General features: G+C 43.4%; 1 protein-coding gene across 1 annotated transcript in view; it reads left to right on the top strand.

Moving 5' to 3' along the window:
• The window catches only part of LOC146353634 (keratin, type II cytoskeletal 71-like), a 31266-nt gene extending 11125 nt beyond the window's left edge, over positions 1–20141 (top strand). The window contains exons 2-9 of the mRNA XM_084836904.1: positions 2879–3093; positions 7157–7217; positions 7751–7846; positions 9863–10027; positions 10963–11088; positions 14470–14690; positions 17490–17524; positions 17624–20141. Of these exons, the coding sequence (XP_084693030.1) occupies positions 2879–3093; positions 7157–7217; positions 7751–7846; positions 9863–10027; positions 10963–11088; positions 14470–14690; positions 17490–17524; positions 17624–17976 (1272 nt within the window). The 3' untranslated portion in view covers positions 17977–20141. The remainder of the gene's footprint in view (positions 1–2878; positions 3094–7156; positions 7218–7750; positions 7847–9862; positions 10028–10962; positions 11089–14469; positions 14691–17489; positions 17525–17623) is intronic.
• The last annotated feature ends 862 nt before the right edge of the window (positions 20142–21003 follow it).

The raw sequence follows: 21003 nt of genomic DNA, 5'->3' as shown, positions 1-21003 counted from the left end.
TAGGGTTTTAAAGGTCAAAACCAACACCTTGAATTTGGCCTGGAAAACAACTGGTCAAAATCAAAGCTATGGTTTTCCCAGTAGTAATGTATGGCTGTGAGAGCTGGACTCTAAGGAAGGCTGAGCGCCGAAGAATTGATGCTTTCAAACTGTGGTGCTGGAGAAGACTCTTACGAGTCCCCTGGACTGCAAGGAGGTCAAATCAGTCCATCCTAAAGGAAATCAACCCTGAGTGCTCATTGGAAGGACAGATACTGAAGCTGAAATATTTTGGCCACCTAATGCGAAGAGAAAACTCTCTGGAAAAGACCCTGATGCTGGGAAAGACTGAAGGCAAAAGGAGAAGGGGACAGCAGAGGATGAGATGGCTAGATAGCATCACCGATGCAATGAATATGAACTTGAGCACACTCCGGGAGAGAGCGCAGGACAGGAAGGCCTGGCGTGCTATGGTCCATGGGGTCACGAAGAGTCGGACACGACTGAACGACTGAACAACAACAACAACAACAACAACAACTATGGAATAATTGGAGAATGTCTCCATTTGAGCATTGAACAACTGATAGGAAATATGCTTGTGTATTTCATATATCTGTAAATATATTTGAAAATGTTTAACTGAAAGGCATTTAGCCACAAAACAGAAAAAAAGGCTGCATTCTGTTCATTCCCACATTGGTGATTGTATTATCAAAATTAGTACATGTCACTCCCAAAAGATAGAAGGAAAGTTGACTCTCCTTCTAGAAAAACATCTCCTGCTAGCTAGAAAATATTACATATATTTTTTTTTTGGCTTTTCCAAATGTATTTTGAGCTAGGAATGTAGGAGAAATTCATTTCAGTTCATTTTTGATTTACCAGTTTGCACCTTCCGGATCAAACATGGACTTGGATGCAATTTGTGGTCGAAGTCCATGCATTTCCAAACTTGCAATGTCATTCACAGGCCAAATAAATTGTGTTCAACAGACAGAACACATATATATGAAAATTGTGCATGAAAAAATGTGTACTTTTGAAAAATGTACACAAATACACTTTAATCAATGGGAGAAGAATGCATACATTTCAAAGATGCACACAAGTGATGGGCACATTTGGAAAAATACACATAAAAATATACACAGATTTTTTGTGTGAAAAGAAAAGAAAGCTCACAATCTGATACCGACTTGAGTCAGAACGAGCTTCAAGATGGAATTTGGAGAACTTTGGCGAGCTCGAGTTTTTCTGATTCGCACATCCCTACTTTGAGCAGACCATCATTAAACATTTATACAGACTTCCAACTGGTTCTCCAAGTCTATGTTTTAACATGATCCAACCTAGCCTATCAGAGCATTTTAGTTAGACTCACTGAACACACCCGATACCCAGAGCTCTGACACTGGAACCTCCACCAAATCCCAAACCCTGCTGGGCTCATGCTGGCAGGGCAGAAGTAAAGGAAGAGCAGTTTTCTCCTCCCTTCTGTCCTGGGTTTGTATTTTTTTTTTTTTTAACAAATGCATTTTTTTTGGTACCAGCACCAGGTATAGCATTACCATCCCCGCCCGTGTGGGTGTGGGTGTTTGGGGACTGGGAGAAGTTTGGATCCTGAGGACACCTGATCTATGCCCCTTGTCCCCCGCTCCAAAGTTGGAGAGGTAAGAACTTTCTGCAGGGTCTGGAAGAGCAGTTCTGAGGTCAGATTTCCACCTCTGAGGCTGGACCTCTCTCTACCCTCAGAAGGGGAGATCTCATATATCCTAAGGCTACTAGGATGCCTTCCCAGGGAACCTAGGATTTCACCATCAACCATTCTATATTTCTATCTTTCTGTTAGTTGTTTAGGGTGCAATCTTATGCAGGTTTAGATAGAAAAAGCCCCACAATTCCCAGCATGCTTCAGCCAGCATGAGCAACAGAACCTTATGGGCCTGTTTATGAAAAATAGATTTTTTTTCTGGTGTGTGTGTGTGTGTTACACTCTACTCTTCATCTTCCTGTCCCAATAATCAAGCCAATAATCAATACACAAGTGGATGCCTTTTTCATTTTTTTTTAATTTAAAAATTTCTTGGCCACCTTTCAGGGCAGAAGCTCTCCCAAGGTGGCTGAAAACAATAAAATACATAAAAACCGTTTAAATATTAAAAGCAATAAAACATAAATACAATAAAATACCAATAAAAGCAACAATAAAAGATGACAATAAAACCAGCAGCAACAACAACAACAACAGCAGCAACAGCAGTCAGCATTGCAATGACTGGAAACAGAGAGATGCTGCTTTTGGGGAGAAAAAGCTCTTAATTCAGATTCACACACCCCACCTGCAATAATGTGAATTTTATATTCTTCTAGATCACTTCCTGCTTGCATCATTTGTAGTATTAGATTTTGTTTCATTTTTAGAAAACTGAGTGGTAAATTAAATGTGGTCTGTAACATTTACTGCCATAGAAAGATATTAACATAACTTTTATGATTTTAATAGCCCTTCAAAATAAAAATTTAAAATTTCACAATTCAAACCTTTAAAATGATTTTTTTTAAAAGTCTAATATTGATGATTTTTAAAATTCTGTAAAATTTCACTTCAGCTCTAATTGTCCTTTTCAAACATACTGAAAAGGTGGAGGGTTGAGAAAGGAGATTGTGCCACTTCTGGTATTAGTATCCTGTTAGCCAGTCCCCAAAGTGCAAGCACACTCATGGGGTACAGTCATCTCACAGGACTGTACAACCTCAGAATGCACATGGGGGATATTTTGGCATGGGGCCGATGATGAGCCATATTGTTCCCATGTGATGAGCATTTGCATATGCAAATTGACTCCATTTTGCTCTTCAAGAAGGATAACCACGTGCCTCTTCTTTTGCATTTTAGGTGCGATTTCTTGAGCAACAGAACAAAGTGCTGGAGACCAAATGGGACTTGCTGTACCAGCAGGGCACTCCAGGTCTGAGAGACAACCTTGACCCCATGTATGAGGGTTACATTGACAGTCTCCGGAAGCAGCTTGATAGCCTAATCAACGATAAAAACCACATGGACATTGAACTGAAGAACACACAAGAGCTTGTTGAGGATTTCAAGAACAAGTATGTAAGAGTGAGAGATGTGAGGGTGGGGGAACACCTAAGACTTCAGCCATGAGTAGGCAAAACAATGCCATTTTCTGATCTGTTTCTCATCAAAGTGATTATTGAGTCCTTTTTCATCCCCCCCCCTTATTTAAGGATGGAACCGCCTACCACAGTTCCACCACCTACCACATTTCTTTGCAACATCCCCATGGTCTTCCTTGCCTTTTTACTACCTGTCCATGATATTGCTACCTTTTGTCTAGATATCCTCTGTGTTGCCCTTCTCTTCCATATTGCCTCTCTTTGCTTGGTTCAGACTGCCACTGCTAGACCACAACCCCTCCATCTAGATTTTTAGTATTTACACTGACTATCTGTTAGGGTCAAACTAGACATTACACTAGCTATGTAGTGTGTAGCTGACCTCTCTCTTGTTTTCTTATTCTAGAGTAAGTACAAGTGGTCCAGATTTGAATCATGACCACCACACACAGGGAGGGGAGTATTAAACACTCCCCCAGCTGTTTGTTCCAAAAAAACACCCCCGCCTCACATGGAGTTTAAAAATAGGAAAAAAAACCCTATTGGCATCCATGGAGGCTTCTTTTCTTTGTTCCACCTCTGTGCAGAGAAATGGGGAATTTCAAGAAGCAAACAGCTGGGGTCGGGGGGAAAGGTTTAATCCTTCCCTCCTGGTGTGTGGTGGTTAGGGGTGTACAGATTGTGTAAAATCCATTCTGTCAGGGTATCATGGATTGCCAGGTGCCTTTTGTTCCATTGTCTGCCCATCAATGGAATTGGATTTTTAAAAAGTTTTTGAATCTGCACAAATTTGCACATGCAAAAATGTGCAAATCCCCCCCAAATGTACATTTCACGCTTTAGCCTATGGGAGGAAACTAGAGATGTCAGAGAATTTCGCCACGAATCTCGGGGAGGCCGAATGCCAGCACATTCGGCCCCCCGAAATTGGTGGCGAAACAGTCTGCCCCCCCCCCCGGGACGTGACTTACCTTGGGCGAATCCTCCTGGTGGCGGCAGCTCCAGCAGTGGTTTGGCAGTGGCGGTGGCCGGTCTTCCGACCGGCCACCGCCATTTCCAGTAAAAAACAACAACACCAAAAAGACCTGATAGGCTACGTAAAGATTTACATAGCCTATCACGGCAAGATTTTAAAAAAATACCGTGAAAGCCTACGTAAATGTTTACGTAGCCTATCACGGCTGAGTAAAAAAAACACACGCGCGTACGCAAATGGAGCGCCCATGGGTGCCACCATTTGCGTCCCTTATTTTGGCATGTCTAGTCTACATAAACATTTACGTAGACTACGGTGAAAATAAGGGGAACGCAAATAGCGTAGACGCTATGCTATTTGCGTTCCCCTTATTTTTGCCGTAGTCTACATAAATGTTTACATAGACTAGACGTGCCAAAATAAGGAATGCAAATGGCGGCGCCCATGGCGCCGCCATTTGCATACGTGCATTTTTTTTTGTTTTTTTTTACTCAGCCGTGATAGGCTATGTAAACATTTACGTAGCCTATCATGGCTGACTGCAGGGACACAAACGGCGGCGGCTATGGCGCCGTTTGCGGCCCGGCCAGCCAGGATTTGGGGGTGGAGGGACGGAGCGCCTCCCCCCCGGCCAGAATTTCGGGGGGGAGGGACGGAACACCTCCCCCCCACCAGAATTTTGGGAGGAGGGACGGAGCGCCTCCCCCCCACTGCGAATCAAATTTTGTTCAAGGTAAGTGACTTTTGTACAACCCTAGAAAATGCACATTTTTGGGTGGGTTTTTTTTGGTGTGTGTGTATTTTTCTATGATGAAATTCACATAAAATTCCAGAAAGTAAAAATAAAAAAACTATCTGCAAGTCCACAGAATTCACCTGATGGGGAAAAGCCGGTCCGCTGTGGAATCTGTGAGTCGGACTCATAAAATCCTGAACTCATTTGGTTCTGCTGCATATTTCTCCTACATCCCTAGTGGTGGTCATGATCTGAACTGGGGCTGTGCACACTTACTCTAGAGTAAGAAAACAAGAGAGGTGTATGCTACATGGTACATAGTTAATGTAATGTGTCATTTGGCCCTTAGTTCTGCCTTTGACAATTTACTTTTAGACTTTCAATTTTTCTGCTCCCTCTCATTCCCCATGACCTTACACCCTTCATTGCAGCTCAGCCCTGTTTGCCTCCCTCTCCCATGCCCATCTCTGTGCCTTCCAGGCTGGCATTCCTTCTGCCTGGAGTAACCTACCTTTCTCTTTCTCCATCTCCTCTTCAAGTATCATCTCAGTGCCCTTGTCTTCAACAAAAGCCATAATCACACATGCATTTTCAGCTGTTTTATGAGCGCCAGGGAAGCTTTAGCGAATGTGCATCACCACCATTAATAAATTATGCATTCGGTTTAAATGTCCCCTCCCCTCCTGCTGCTCTTGTGGGAGAAGACACTTCCCCACTTGCTGACCCTGAAGGCTGGTCCCAGAGTTGCAACGCAGACTCAAACATGTGCTTCATAGAGAATGCATCTGTTCACAGGTGACAAAAGAATTTGATTGCACGTCCACATTCCAGCCACCGATTTATTTAAAAACATTCTTTTCTGTCCTTCACACATGCAGAAAGACAACAGAAAGGCAGAGGCTCAGAAATCGCATGTGTGAAATCTGTCCAACTTTTCTGAACCCCTTAACCTAACTCTTACCTGAACTTCCACTGCTGCTGGGCAGTCCTCTGTCCCCTAATACATCATTTAGAAGAGGGATGGGGAACTTCGTGCCCTCCAGAATGTTATTGGACTACAACCCCCATAATCTCCAACGACTGGGCATGTTGGCTGGGGATGACTGGAGTTGGAGTTCAACAACATCTGCAGGGCATCAGGTTGCCTACCCTTAATCTAGTCCAGCCAGTTTGCCTTGAGAGGATATACCTAGAGAACCCACTAAGGAGTAGAGAATCCCAATCTGGATTTCCCAGATGACCTTCCCCCCCTTCCCCTGGCCCCACCCCCTTTCCCCAACCACTGATTGCTTGGTGGCTTCTTCGTTTTTTTGCTCAGTTTTTACCCCATTCTCTCCCATGGCTTAGTCACTGGCAATAAGCTTTAAGTTAAAATATGCTGGTATTTTTGCCCTTAACCCTTTTGCCTTTGGCCCTGTCCGCCACTGAAATGTGGCCCCCGAGAGCTTATCCAAAATGGAATTTAGCCCCGGGGCTGAAAGAGGTTCCTCACCCCTCCTCTAAGTAATGGCTGTTCCAGCACTTGGTATTTCTTTGTCAGTGGCTCTAAAACCATGTGACTTCATTTTTGCACCAACAAGGTGCCATTCAGAAACTTCATAAGTCACTATAGGTGATACGGGACTAATATGGCTCAGTGACCTTCAAATTCCAGTTGATATATTCAAATCTATGTAGCTACATTTTTTCTTTCTTACTTTTCTTTTGTTGAAATTTTACAATAAAAATGAGTTTAAATTTTAAAAAAATGAATTTGGGGGCCTTTCCATTTTCCCCTTAGCACTTCATTGTCCAGCTCTTGCTTATGACATCAGAGTAGCTATGCTGAAGGTAGCTAGAGAGAGAGGCTGTGAACCCTCAGCCTGCCTAGCTCCACAGTGACATCAAAAGAGATCAGCCATTCTCAGTCAAATGATAATGCGACACCCCTTCTTTGAAATCATCTTAAGAAATCAGCATGAGCTATGAGCATGTTCATCATTTGATTTCTTCAAAGATGCATTCAAAGAAGAAGATTCCGGAGTTTCAGCACTCACTCTTTCATGTGAGTAAGAATGAGGTCACACACTCACTCTTTGGTTCATAAATAGTTAATTTGCCATGAGGGCCTCTGTGTTCCTGCTGATGATAGCACATTATCTTGGGATAAAGCTCTCTATTGAAGCATACAGCTTTGTGCAAGACGTTGGGCAAGTCACTGTCTCCTGACATCATCTGCCTCACAGTGTTAGGAAGATATATACAATGAGAACTGTAAAGAATTTCATACCCTTTAATGCTTGATGATGATGGTGATGATATAATTTATTGTTTCATTCTCACAGATACGAGGATGAAATCAACAAACGTACGGCTTGTGAAAATGACTTCGTGGTGCTCAAAAAGGTAAGTGGCAGACTTTAGAAAACCTAAAGCTGGAATAATCCTTCTTATTTCATCTACACCATGATTTGTCTGCAGTGCTAGAGTAATGAGTCAGTGGTATGACATTTCCGACATCCACAATCACAATAGCCCCCATGCAAAATCCAGAGAACATCAGGTTTTGTACTATTGAACTGACACAGCAGGTAATGTTAGGGCTGAAATGAAATGTCACACTCCTGCAGTTCAGCAAAATTCAAAATTCTGATCCAGAACATCCAGTATCAAAATGCTCAAATTTTGGCTACTAAATTGGAGTTTGTGGAACACCTTTTACAAAATAGAAGCTTGATTCTTAAGATTTGTTCTTAACTGCAGGGTATGGCCACATTGGACAATTTCAGTACAGATGGTTGCATTGCATATCACAGTAATATATTCTATAGTCCACACAAAACATTGGGTCCTTGTACAAGCATTGCTCTACACTGTGCTCTGACCCACCCAACTCTGTTCTGCCTATTCTGAATAGTGACTTTATTTTTCTTCCTAAGGATGTGGATGGCTCCTATATGCACAAGATAGACCTGGGATCCAAGGCTGATTCCTTGACTCAGCACATTCAGTTCTTAAAAGCACTCTATGAAGCAGTAAGCATCTTTTCATCCTTATATCTGCATGTGAATGCACTCCAAGTCCAAAGCCAACTTCATTATCCAATGTATGACAAATATATAACTGCATTTCCACAGCCAACACATTCCATAGATCAAGGATGGGCAACCTGTGACCCGTGGGCTGTGTGCACCCCTGCCACCCACCGATACCCTCCACCATACTCCCAATTTTTTAACATAAAAAACCCTGAAAGAAAATGGTGCTGAAAGCTGGTAACAGTACCAGTAGGGATCAGAAAAAAACAAAACAAAACAGCTGTAAGGCTGGAAACCAAAATAAAAAAAGGAACAGCTGCACCAATTGAATTCCCAACATGTTTTGACATGGGTCTTTGTCAAGGGAAAAACCTTTAGGGCACAAATCCTATGGCTGCTAGACAGTGGCGAGACAGCCATAGGATAGGTCGGTTTCTGGGAACCGACCTCGGACCTCGGAGCCCGTGATCCAAGGTCGGTTCCCAGAGAACTGCCTCCCCACCTCTGCCCCCACTGCCTTGTAGGCGGCATGGATCATCCCCACACTCTGCACTTGGAAGACGAGTATGGAGTGGGGCAAAAGGGGGTGTTCCCATGGCGGGGAAGGTGGAAGTGCCATTACTACGCTTCCTATGCATCGTCCGGCCTCCACCCCCCCACTCTGACTTCCCATAGCCAGACAGCCAAAATCAGCTGTCTAGCCACAAATGCAGGGCAGTTGGAGCATGGAGGGGAAGATTCCCTCCGTGCTCCTCCCGCCCTGCATTGGATAGGCGGTCGCCTCCAAGTTCAGAGGTGGACGCCTATCCTGGTAGGATTGCCCCCATTTCTGGAGGATTCCCTCTCCCTTACTTCTTCCAAAGAAATTATTTTAGCTCTTCTTTGGGAGAAGTTAGGGAAAGGGAATCCTCCAGAAAAGTCTCCCAAGAGTTTTCCCTTGATAAATAACCATGAAATGTGTTGGGAATTCAATTGGTGTAGCTGTTCCTTTTCTGATTTTGCTAAAAGCTGGTACAGAGTGCCAAAAAGTGCTACTGAGCATTATGGAGTGGTTTGCCACCGCATTTCAGCAGCAAACCAGTGATTTATTTCCTAGTCTGGTCTGGGGGAGGAGCATCTGGAGGTCAAACCCAGATTTCCTGCAGTTGCCCAGCACTACCGTAGGGTTGCCACACTTCATCGAATGCATAACCTGAGATGGCCTATTCCCACAATAACTTGGATTTGTCCCTTGTTAAAATTAACTATGGTTTTGATTTGTTCTTAAAGCATCCCGAAGCTGATCTTCTCTCTTCAAGCTGGTCATTATTTCAAGTACACGAGCTAAAATAATGTTTATCCTTATGACAGGTGGGTGGTGGGTGAGGCAGGCCTTCTTCTATATCACAAGGATCCCTGGGCGGGTGTAGTATGTTCCTGTGTGCTCTGTGCATACGGACGCATCATCACACCTACCATGTGAAGGCCAGGCCAGCCACCAAGCATCAGGGGTTGGGGACAGGCTTTCTCCCCCTGCCACTGTGTCTAAAGTGCAGAACTCCACTTTTCCCATACAAGTGAATGGCAGCTGTTGACTTATGGGGTGGGATGGAGGAATAAAGGACTAAAGGCCCACCATTTTAAAAAGTCCATAACTAAAATGCCAAAAAGAATGGAAAACTGGATTCAGTAAATGCACGAGCCAACCCATGGAGAAATTTTAAAGGTAAAAATCTGGCACGTATTTTCAGGGAAGTAACTACCTTCTTCTGATAGAGGAGTGGGGGCTTAATTAGAAAAAGGGCAAGCTATGAATACAAGCCTTTTCTTGTCCTTCTTGTCAATAATACACATTTCTGTTAGGTTCATAAGCTGCCTTACGCATTCATTTGAAGTGAAAGGTGGGATTAAAAAAATACTTCTAATATATGAACAAGCAAATAAATACTGGTGCCAGAAAACACACGATGTAAAGACCAAGATACTGCAAAAGAGTTTTTAAGTTAACAAGTACATTCTTTATCATCCCCACAGGAGCTCGCTCAGGTGCACTCCCAGGTGAAAGACACCAGTGTCCTCCTACAAATGGACAACAACAGAGATCTGAACCTTGACAGCATCATTGCTGAAGTCAGAAGTCAGTATGAAAGCATTGCCTCCAGGAGCAGGGCTGAGGCAGAGGCTTGGTACCAGAATAAGGTGAGAGTCCTTTGAACAACAGACACAAAATGTCATTGAAGTTTGAATTTCAAAACCCTCCCTGAATCTGAAAGGGAATTTATGAACTGTTCCACAATTTATACTGGAATTCAACACTTTTCTCCCCGCTCCAGAATTTCAGAATCACTGAAATTTGAGATAGCAGATTGTTTACAAACAAAACGTTAAATCCAGATGCCGAGTTTTAGAAAGCATGTTAAAATACACGGGTACATTTTTTAAAAAAGTAGTAATAATCTGAATTCTCAAATTAAAATCTGAGATACATGAACTCCAGCCAAATAATTTCAAATGGGCTCTTGATCTTTCACTTGGTGACATACATAATCATTACCATCATTTTTCCTTTAGCTGATGCTTATCTTCTCAAATAGTATAGCTCATCCTTAAATGTTTAAGAAAATGAAATAGTTTGTCACACAAAATGTGTGACAACTGATAGAATACATGAGTATTTGTGCAGCTAGGCCATTTTAGACTCTGTGCTCCCCTGCCTCCCCCTCACTTTAGAAGGTTATGTATATATTAGTTCAGTTACTTCAAAATCTGGCAAGTCCTCCATTCTGCTGAGGGAGGCCCTTGACATCTGCCCCAAAGTCCTATCGTGATGGCACCACTGCATATACGTTTATGCTCAAGGACATGTAAAGTTTACTCTCATGTAAAAAAACAATTTGTGAACTGGCCCTTTGTTGCCGTAATTGCTGAATTCTCACTTTTTGCTGGTAGAAAAAGCAAAATGTGTTCATAGTACAAACAGTGGTTTAGTACCATCAAGAAAGTTCTATTTTCAGTATCTGTGTGGAAAAGTAAAGTTGCCAACCCCGCGCAGCACCCTCTCTCTCTCTCTCTCTACATACACTTTTTTTTTAGTTATTTATGACACTTGTGATTATTTGTTTTGTGGATATTAGTTCGAGGAACTGCAGACAACAGCTTGCAGACATGGCGATGACTTGAAATCCACAAAAGATGAGATTGCAGAGATGAGCCGGACTGTCCAAAGACTTCGCTCTGAAATTGAAATAGTGAAGAAAGCAGTAAGACACAACATTTCATTTTGCTTTTTTGTGTAGCCCATGGCTGTTCTTGAGGCAACCAATTGATGGAGACAGCTAGAGCTATCATGAAGTTCAAGATTTCATCTCCTGTAAAACTGAGCACAGGTCTGGCCCATCCAAGGATGAGTTTTATTACAATTCACAAGATAGCCAAAGAATTCCTCCTGGTATTTCTTACTTAGTTATTTGTTTCTTACACTCCTTTTCTCCCCCAAATACCTAAGAGCAGCTTACTTATGGTTTCTGGGTGTAGGGGAGTATGTGTCCCATCCAGGCAACTCACAGGTCCAGACCTACTTAGCTTCATCTTTAGTACTGCATCCTGTACCTTCAGACCATATCATCTATCCTAAATACTGGGACACCTCCCTTTATTCTCGGGATCCCACCTGGCCTTACCATATGCAGTGGTCAATGCTCCAGTACATTGGCTTAGGAGAGGAGGTGGGCTTCAGGTGAGGCAAGCAAGCAGAGGGCTAGGCAAAAATCAGTGGAGCAGCAGAGTGAAAGATGGATGACATGGCAAGAATCTTGCAGTATCAGATGTTTAAGAAACCTCCCCTTGCCCTGACCTTTACTGTGAGGAACTATTGGACAGAACTGAGCTTCTGAGGTGTGGGTAGGGCTGGTCACAGCCAACAGAGTGTCAAGAAAAGATCCAAGCTCTGCATACATCTTTGCTTTGTAGGAAAGTTGTGAAAGTCCAGTTGGGGCTTGAGGCTCAGTGATTTCTGGCCAGCTTGGCCCCCGGATCCCAGTCAGGCAAGCACAGGAATCCCCGCTTGTCTGTGAGCTGCCATTTTGCATAAAAATGGCAGCTCTGCTATTTCTGTAAGTTGCTATTTGCATAAAATGGCAGCCATAAATAGCCAGAAATTTATGGCCACCATTTTACACTACTGGTGACTTACTTAAATACAGAGCTGCTATTTTTATGCAAAATGGCAACTCGTGGGATGTGAGGATGCCATGTGCTGCTTACCGTGTGTGCCAGTCAACTGCCTGGCAGCTCACATGGTGCACCAAACAGGGGTGGTTAGCCGGTGGGGGTCCGGCAAGAAGCATGCAAGGCGAGCTCCAGTGAATTCCCCAATCCCTACTGTTTTGTATTTATTTTGCTTCATTCCTTCCTACATGCAAAATACTCCCATTCTAGACACAGCCAGAGTACCACACCCTATCCTGAACCAGCACTGCCATCCCATTCCTCAGCTGTGTGTGTGTGTGTTACTTCAATGACTGATTGTTGTATTGCTGCTTTTGGGGCTGGGACCTAGGACATATGTTGTTGTTGTTCAGTCGTTAAGTCATGTCCGACTTTTCGTGGCCCCATGGACCATAGCACGCCAGGCCTTCCTGACCTCCGTTCTCTCCCAGAGCGTGCTCAAGTTCATATTCATTGCATCGCATCGGTGATGCTATCTAGCCATCTCATCCTCTGCTGTCCTCTTCTCCTTTTGCCTTCAATCTTTCCCAGCATCAGGGTCTTTTCCAGGGAGTTTTCTCTTCGCATTAGCCATTAGGTGGCCAAAATATTTGAGCTTCAGCTTCAATATCTATCCTTCCTATGAGCACTCAGGGTTGATTTCCTTTAGGATTGACTGATTGGACCTCCTTGCAGTCCAGGGGACTCATAAGAGTCTTCTCCAGCACCACAGTTCGAAGGCATCAATTCTTCGGCACTCAGCCTTCCTTATAGTCCAGCTCTCACAGCCATACATTACTACTGGGAAAACCATAGCTTTGATTATGCAGACCTTTGTCGGCAAGGTGATGTCTCTGCTTCTTACTATGCTGTCTAGGTTGGCCATAGCTTTCCTCCCAAGGAGCAAGCGTCTTTTAATTTCATGGCTACAGTCCCCATCTGCAGTGATCTTGGAGCCCAAGAAAATAAAATCTGTCACTGCTTCCATTTCTGCCCATTCTATATGCCAGGAAGTGATGGGGCCAGATGCCCCATCATGGCCAGATGTCATGACCTTCGTTTTTTTTATGTTGAGTTTCAAACAAGCTTTTGCACTCTCCACTTTCACCCTCAACAAGAGGCTCTTTAGATCCTCTTCACTTTCTGCCATTAGGGTGGTATCATCTGCGTATCGGAGGTTGTTGAGGTTTCTCATGATGTACTGTATATATACAGTACATCATGTATATAAATTAAATAAGCAGGGTGACAATATACAGCCTTGTCATACTCCTTTCCCAATTTTGAACCAATCGGTTGTTCCATGTCTGGTTCTTACTGTTGCTTCTTGACCCTCGTACAGGTTTCTCAGGAGACAGGTAAGGTGGTCTGGTACTCCCATCTCTTTAAGAATTTGCCAGAGTTTGTTGTGATCCACACAATCAAGGGCTTTCGCGTAGTCAATGAAGCAGAAATAGACGTTTTTCTGGAATTCTCTTGCTTTCTCCATGATCCAGTGAGTGTTGGCGATTTGATCTCTAGTTCCTCTGCCTCTTCGAAACCCAGCTTGTACTTCCGGTAGTTCTTGGTTCACATACTGCTGAAGCCTAGCTTGTAGGATTTTGAGCATCACCTTGCTGGCATGTGAAATGATGAGCGCAATTGTACGGTAGTTTGAACACTCTTTGGCATTGCCCTTCTTTGGAATTGGAATGTAAATTGAACTTTTCCAGTCTTGTGGCCACTGTTGAGTGTTCCAAATTTGTTGGCATACTGAGTGCAGCACTTTAACAGCATCATCTTTTAGGATTTTAAATAGCTCAGCTGGAATACTGTCATCTCCGCTAGCTTTGTTGTTAGTAATGCTTCCTAAGGCCCACTTGACTTCACTCTCTAGGATGTCTGGCTCAAGTTCAGTGACCACACTATCATGGCTATCAGGGACATTCAGATCTTTCCTGTATAGTTCTTCTTAGGGATGTACGAAAGCCTTGTGATACGTTCCATGGGGTTTTCTTGGCAAGAATACTGGAGTGGGTTGCCATTTCCTTCTCCAGTGGACCACATTTTGTCAGAACTCTCTGCCATGACCTGTCCGTCTTGGGTGGCCCTGCACGGCATAGCTTATGATTTCACTGAATTATGCAAGCCCCTTCGCCACAACAAGGCAGTGATCCATGAAGGGGAGAACATATGTACCAACCATCTAATAGACAGGCCAGCTTTGAGTGTGGAAAGCAACATCTGCCATTGGATTATTTTCATGGTAGCTGTGCTATGAAAATGGATACTGGCAGAGCTCACAAACTGGCAGATGCATAGTTGCTTAGGCAATCCCCACTCTTCTTACCTTCTTTCCCTTTTACAATAGTGTTTGGGGAAAGATGTAGGAAACCAAGCCGTGTGATTAAGAAGCAATAACCAAAGAAGGCACCATTCCACCTTTTCCTTTTCAGATCAGTGGCCTGCAGTCTTCCTTAGCAGAATGTGAACAACGTGGGGATTTGGCCCTCAAAGATGCACGGAACAAACTACTTGACCTGCAGACTGCCCTCACGACCGCAAAGGATGAGCTGGCTCACCTGCTGCGGGACTACCAGGAACTGATGAATGTGAAGATGGCTTTGGACATGGAGATCTCCACCTACAAGATGCTGCTGGAGGGAGAGGAGTGTAGGTAGGTCCAGCCATGCCAGAAAGCAGGTCCCTCTGGCTGAACATGGAACCAGATGCAAAAGATCCCTGCCATTTTAGGGTCTAACGATCTGTCAAAATGTGACTTCTGGTTCTGTCCAGAATCAAGACCACGGAGCAGCCACTGCCTGGTAGGGGTGGGGTAGGAGGGCCATGCAGAGCTTTCCCTAAGAACTCCCATCATTGCTATGATGGATGGAGATGACAGTGATTGCAGTTAGGGATGTGTTTTGCAGATTGTCAGGTGCCTTTCATTCCATTATCCACCCAGCTATGGAATCGGATTTTTTGTTTCCGAATTAGCACAAATTCTCCTTTGCGAAAATCTGCAAATTCCCCCCAAATGTGCATTTTCATGCTTTAGCCTATGGGGAAAATGCTCATTTTTGGCCTTTTTTTTTTTTTTTTTAAATGTGCATTTTCCTATGCCAAAATTTGCACAAAATTTGGGAAAGTTAGAAGAATGGCTCGCAAGTCTGCGAAATCCTCCCAACAAGGGGAAAGCTGGTTCACTGCAGAATCTGTGTGTCAGATTCATGAAAATCCGAATTCATTTGGTTCCATTGCAGATTTCTCTGACATCCCTAATTGCAGTCCAGCACCTCTGGAGGGCACCAGTTTGGAGAGGGCCCTCCAGGTATTGAAGAAATAGTTCTAGAACAGGGAGTTAAGATTCTCAGAGAAAGCATGGACAGAGCAGACAAGTGCTGGATGTCAAACAGAAGGTAGTCTTAGGTCAATCTTCCCCAACCTGGTACCCTCCAGTTGTTGTGGACTTCAGCTTCCATCAGTCCCAGCCAGCATGGCCAATGGTCAGTGATACTGGAGTTGTAGTCCAAATCATCTGGACTACAACTCCAGGTTACCAGGCTGGGGAAGCTTGCCTTAGATCTGGCTATAAGATTGGCTAGGGACCTATGATCTCTGAAAGACTGCTGCAGGGACATGTGTGGCTGAATCCTCTCATCATGGGAAAGGCCAGCTCTTAGTTAATGAGGTATCACACTGTCCCTGAGTGACGTACTATAGAGATGCTGGAAAGCCTCCTTGTATAGCTATTGCAACCTCTGGGTATAGTATGGCAGCGAAGCCAGGATTGTAGGATCCATAGGTTTAATGGCAAGTATTCTATTTACTGATATCTGAGGATGCTGAGAGGGAGGCAATCTTGGGAGCTGGTGATGTGTGGGGTGGAATCTCTGGGTGGAGTTTCTACCTCTTCTTCAGTGGTAGAAACTGTTGGAATATGTTTTCCCAGTGACTGACTTCGTAGATTCCTCCTTTGAAAAGCAGCTTCCCAAGTCTATGCTTGGGTCCTCCTTGGCCATGACTCAATGGACTTGTCCGGAATCATGCATTGCCTGCCTTAGTGCATTTTGTATACACACTATGTATGTTACACTGAATCTCAGCAATGCAGTGTCTGTTGGGTATGCTTCTGAAATTATCCTCATCTCAATTACTTCCTGGTGTATAGTTTATAGTTTGAAATTACCTGCTCTTGAATCTGAAGGAGCATTAGAAAATCTCCATTGCTCCATTTAATAAAAATACCGAATGAGAGCACTGTAGGTGTGCAATTTTGCAATCCCCTCCCATCCACCTCCAGATAAAACAGTTTGGAGAAAAAACAAAACAATCTTGATGGGATTGTAACATATGTATATACCAAGATTCTTTTTTGTGGTGTGTTTTACCAGATACACAAGAGCACATGTGCACATCAGTAAAGCACTGCACAAAAATGATCTAGATGCTTTGGTAATATAAATGAGGGAAGTGATGCCATTAATGAACTGAAGGAACCAAAAGCTGAGGCAAACTGTGCATGCTCCATTTCATGCTTCTACCCCTTAAAGGTGGCCTTTTTAAAAATAATCATTTTAAATAAATAAACATAAATTTATTCATTGGGGAAATTCTCCATTTAAAAAACAACAACAAACAAACAGAATTGAAGAAGAGCAGAACACAAGGCAGAGCAAACCCATGGAACAATAAAGGAATGTCATGGGGAACATTCACTGAAGTATGTCCACAATGTAATTATTTAATCATCATTGTCATCATCAAGGAGAATGATGCATGTGTTTTCAGACCTTCACTTGAGGAGACCTATATTGTCAACATTTGTCAGTCAACGTATTTCCGACATTCAGTGTAACATATACAATCCAGATAATGTGACAGAGGAAGGGCTCTAGAACAGGACACAAGCCAAGAGCAAAATTCAAAGGGTCAAGCAAGCCTCAGGATATTTGGAAACAAAAGAATTTTCAAGGCCTGTGTAAATGGCAGAACTGTTGGGGCCAACCGTATCTGTTAGGAGGAAGTTCCACAAATAGGGGTCACCACCGAGGATACTGGGACACTTGTTTGTGTTTGCTATGATCCACCACCAGAGATTTGACTGTTTTCCTAATTGATTGCATTCTCATTTTATTGTGGTTCCCTCTAGGCCAGCCTTCCCCAAACTGCTGCCCTCCAGATTTTTGGGGACTACCACTCCCAGCATTCCTGATTATTGTCCATGCTGCCTAGGACTGATGGGAGTTCAAAAGATCTATAGGGCACGAGGTTGGAGGAGACTGCTCTAGGCTTTCGCTTTCAGGTTTTGCCATGTAGGACCAGATGAAGAGTCTAACTTGAGGTGTAGATACATGACATCAAACTCACTTCCTGTGTCAACTAACCCAGTCAATGTAACAAAGAAAAGGACACCAAACTGGTCTGTCACAATCTGTTCTCATCACAATGTGCTGTTTTTTCTTTCTCCTACTAGGATGTCAGGAGAGTTGCAGACTCCTGTCAACATCTGTAAGTATGGACTTCAGCATTCAATTACGTTAAGAAACCACTTGCTTGCTTGCTTGAGAGACAGAAGGACATCTCTAATATGATTTCCAAACTCCACAGCTGTGGTCAGCAGTTCCAGCACCATCAGCGGTGGAGGAGGAACAGGAGGATATGGCATCGGAGGGGGAAGCGGATACGGAGTCGTCGGAGGGGGAAGCGGATATGGCGTTGTCGGAGGGGGAAGCAGTTACGGCGTCGGAGGGGGAAGCGGATTGAGCCTTGGAGGAGGCGGCGTTGGTGGTGGACACAGCCAGATCAGTGCTGGAGGAGGAAGAGTGAGCCGTTTTAGTAGTGGAGGCAGCCTAGGTGGTTCTGGAAGCCTCACTGGTGGCGGGTATAGCTACGGAGGGGGCAGCTCAAGTGTGAAGATTGTGTCATCCACAAGCTCCTCAAGTAAGAGAATAAGCAGCTAAGGTTTAAAAAAGCATTCAACATTCCCTGCTTCAGGAAACAAACGATTCTCCCCCAATTACCCCCCCCCCCATATGCATACTTACTGGTAACTATCCCTACAAGCACCATATTTCCTCAACACTGAAATGGGGGGGGGGAAAGACAAATATTCCATTATTCTGTTTAATGTGACACTCTCTGGTGCCGTAAGATATGATCAGAAGAGTCACCTTGCACAACTTCGTACCACTCCAGAACCTAGAGGGGGAAATCATATGCTTGAATACCCCCTGTCCATATTTAAAAGAAGGAAGGAAAGAACTCCTTGCACATACAAAACTAGTGTATTAGGAAGGGGGGTTTCTAGCCTACCTTTCCCCCGACATACTGTATGCATTGGGGGTTTCTAGGAAATGGTGGAAGCATTTGAACATGTGATCACCACCCATCTGCAGTCTCTGAAGTGGTCCAACCCAGCAAACAAAAAGGAAAAGAAAAAGCAATTTGTGGTAGGATTATTCTGTTTGCATGTGTTTCACTTTTTCATTACACTCTAGGATTTTTCAGTTGATACTAGGCCTTGTCTCTCAATGGAACATTGTTTCCAGAATCCAGAGCAGCCGTCCTCCATTTTGTTACTTGTGCAGTTCAGTCCCGCTGCAGCAAACAGGTAACGTAATTAGCTTATTCCACAATTTCTTTTTCTTTACTTTCTCACACTGAGCATTAAGTGGCTCCGCCTTAGACCCATTTTGTAACAAAGAAGAGGGGTGGACTAAATTGGAGCTAAAGAAGAAAAAGAATAGCACCTAAACAACAGAAGTACTGCTTTTGTAAACTCAATTTTCTTTAAAAAATATTTTATCATAAATTCTATTTTTAACTGCTAACACAGCCTGTATGTGTTTCAAGCAACATTTACCCTTCTTCAAATGTTACATGTTGCTAACAATAAACACCCAGCAACTTCATTATCCAGTTCATGCGTCTGAGGAATGTAAGCTCTTCACTAGAAAAGCTCATGCCACAAAAAAACATGTTAACATTTAAGGCATCCTGTGACTGTTTTTTTTTTTTTTTACAGTTGAAAGCAAGGTATCTCTACAGGCAATGGGAAAAATTATGTTTTGTGTACTGTGGTGTTCACTCTAACATCTTGCCCTGTGCTTACCCCCCCCCCCACACACACACCAGTCCCAAGGCTAATATCATAGGTCAGTCCAGGAACCTGTTATGTGAAGTGGAAAGTACCCTTTATGTGTTCAAACTGTTCCAATGGTGAGGCAGGAAAAGGAATGGCAACTTTACTTGAATCTATAATGATTTCTTTTTTAAATATTTAGCAGGGGAAAGCCACCATCTCTTTCTTATCGTCTTTAAAATTCTAGTGGGCTCAAAGCAAGCCCCTTAAGTCTACAGAAATGTTGTTTTTGAAAAAGTCCTAACTGCCTTCTTTCATGCCTAAGGCTAGAGAGAAACAAACCTTTTCAAGAGAGTTAGAGGTTTGGTGAGAGTGGCCTCTTTGTTGTGTCCATGCACCGTTTTTTTTTTTGTCACACTGTTGTCTCTAGTCAGACAGCCCTTGCAGGTTTTTGAAGCACCACAAGGCTTTGCAAAATCCTTTTACCAGAGGCAAAAGTGGGTGGCGGATGCCTCAGTGCACTACCTTTAGCACTATCATTGTTTCTAAACAAATATACCAGTACTAGTTTTCCCATTATGAAACAAGCCATAAACATCCCATTGATATTATTTCTTGCTGAATTGAGTGCATTGAGGAAGAATGAAACACAAGCTTCCTCTCCCACCACATGTATAATTGTGTTATTGAAGCAATCAATAGCAGAGAACATTTCTGAAGCAATTCCTTTGTGGATACTAGCCATCTATATCCCCTCCCTTCCCACTTTGTAGACCAATGTGTACTTACAATAACTACGAAGGAGTTTTAGAAAATTAAATAACAATCCAGATCTGTGTTATACCTAAAGCAAATGAACCTCTCAGTGAGCTTACATCTGTTGTGTTAGCGTCTTACTTAATTTACTCCTTCTCCTTGTGTATGCAGATGGGGGCATCCCTGCCCCCTATGCTGGTGGTATGTAAAATTCAAAAGGTCTTTGTATATTTCCTTCCACCTTCTTGAGAGTTCTAACATTTCTGGTGCCTTTAATAAAACTGCATTGTGTAGAAAAGTTGGCTTTGCTTAATGTTTGTGTTTGTTCGTAAACCACAGCTTCAAATAGCTTGTAGGTGGAAATAGCCCTTGCAGCTAATAATTAAAAAAGTCTCAATCTCTCAGCACTTGGCTAGTGCTGCTAGCTTGGGTTGTGGTGGAAGCCCCATTTTCCTGGGACTTGGAGATGGCAAGGGGGAGGAATGGAATGGGTAGCTCTGTGTTGGAGCAGAAATATTTGGAAAACTAACCCATTCTTCCTCAGTGATGACTATCAGCACAAAGGTAGACAGAGAGTCTACACTATAAACTTGTATCAGTTTTGTATTAGTTTGACCACCATCACTTCCTCCAAGGAATCATGAGAACCATCATTTCAGTGAGGGTGCTGAGAACATTATGTTAGAGAACCTGAATGCCCCTTCCAGCACTACATTCCCTAGGGTTTCCTGGGGAGAGTGAATAAAAGGTAGACCTGTATACATTTTTAATGTAGATACACCCTACATCAGGTAGAGGGTCAAGCCAGAGCCACCCCCACCAGCACTCTTGGGGAGACTCATCTCATACACTGATTTAAGCCCTTGCAAACATATACGAAGGGAACCTCTTCATCTCAGCCAAAATCTTCTCATTTACTGAAAACATTTTGGCCAAAGGTACACTTATTTCATTCACCTGACAGTGACATTTTAAACCTCAGTTGACAGTAAAACTGTAACTTACATTGCTTCCAGTCAAGGGGCTCCTAGCGTTACTACTCAGAAGGCATTGTGCAGCTGTTCTGTCTTTCCCTCCTTAACAGCTTTTTTTGTGTGAAGAAAGAAAGATGGAAGAAGTGGTTGGAAAACCCAGCAGGGTTACAAGTGCC

This window comes from Heloderma suspectum, chromosome 2 (genome assembly GCF_057233095.1).
Source record: "Heloderma suspectum isolate Gila_16-S chromosome 2, 16-S_ref, whole genome shotgun sequence".
Taxonomy (NCBI): domain Eukaryota; kingdom Metazoa; phylum Chordata; class Lepidosauria; order Squamata; family Helodermatidae; genus Heloderma; species Heloderma suspectum.
Note: the sequence above shows the minus strand (reverse complement) of the source record. Positions and strands in the feature narration are given on the sequence as shown.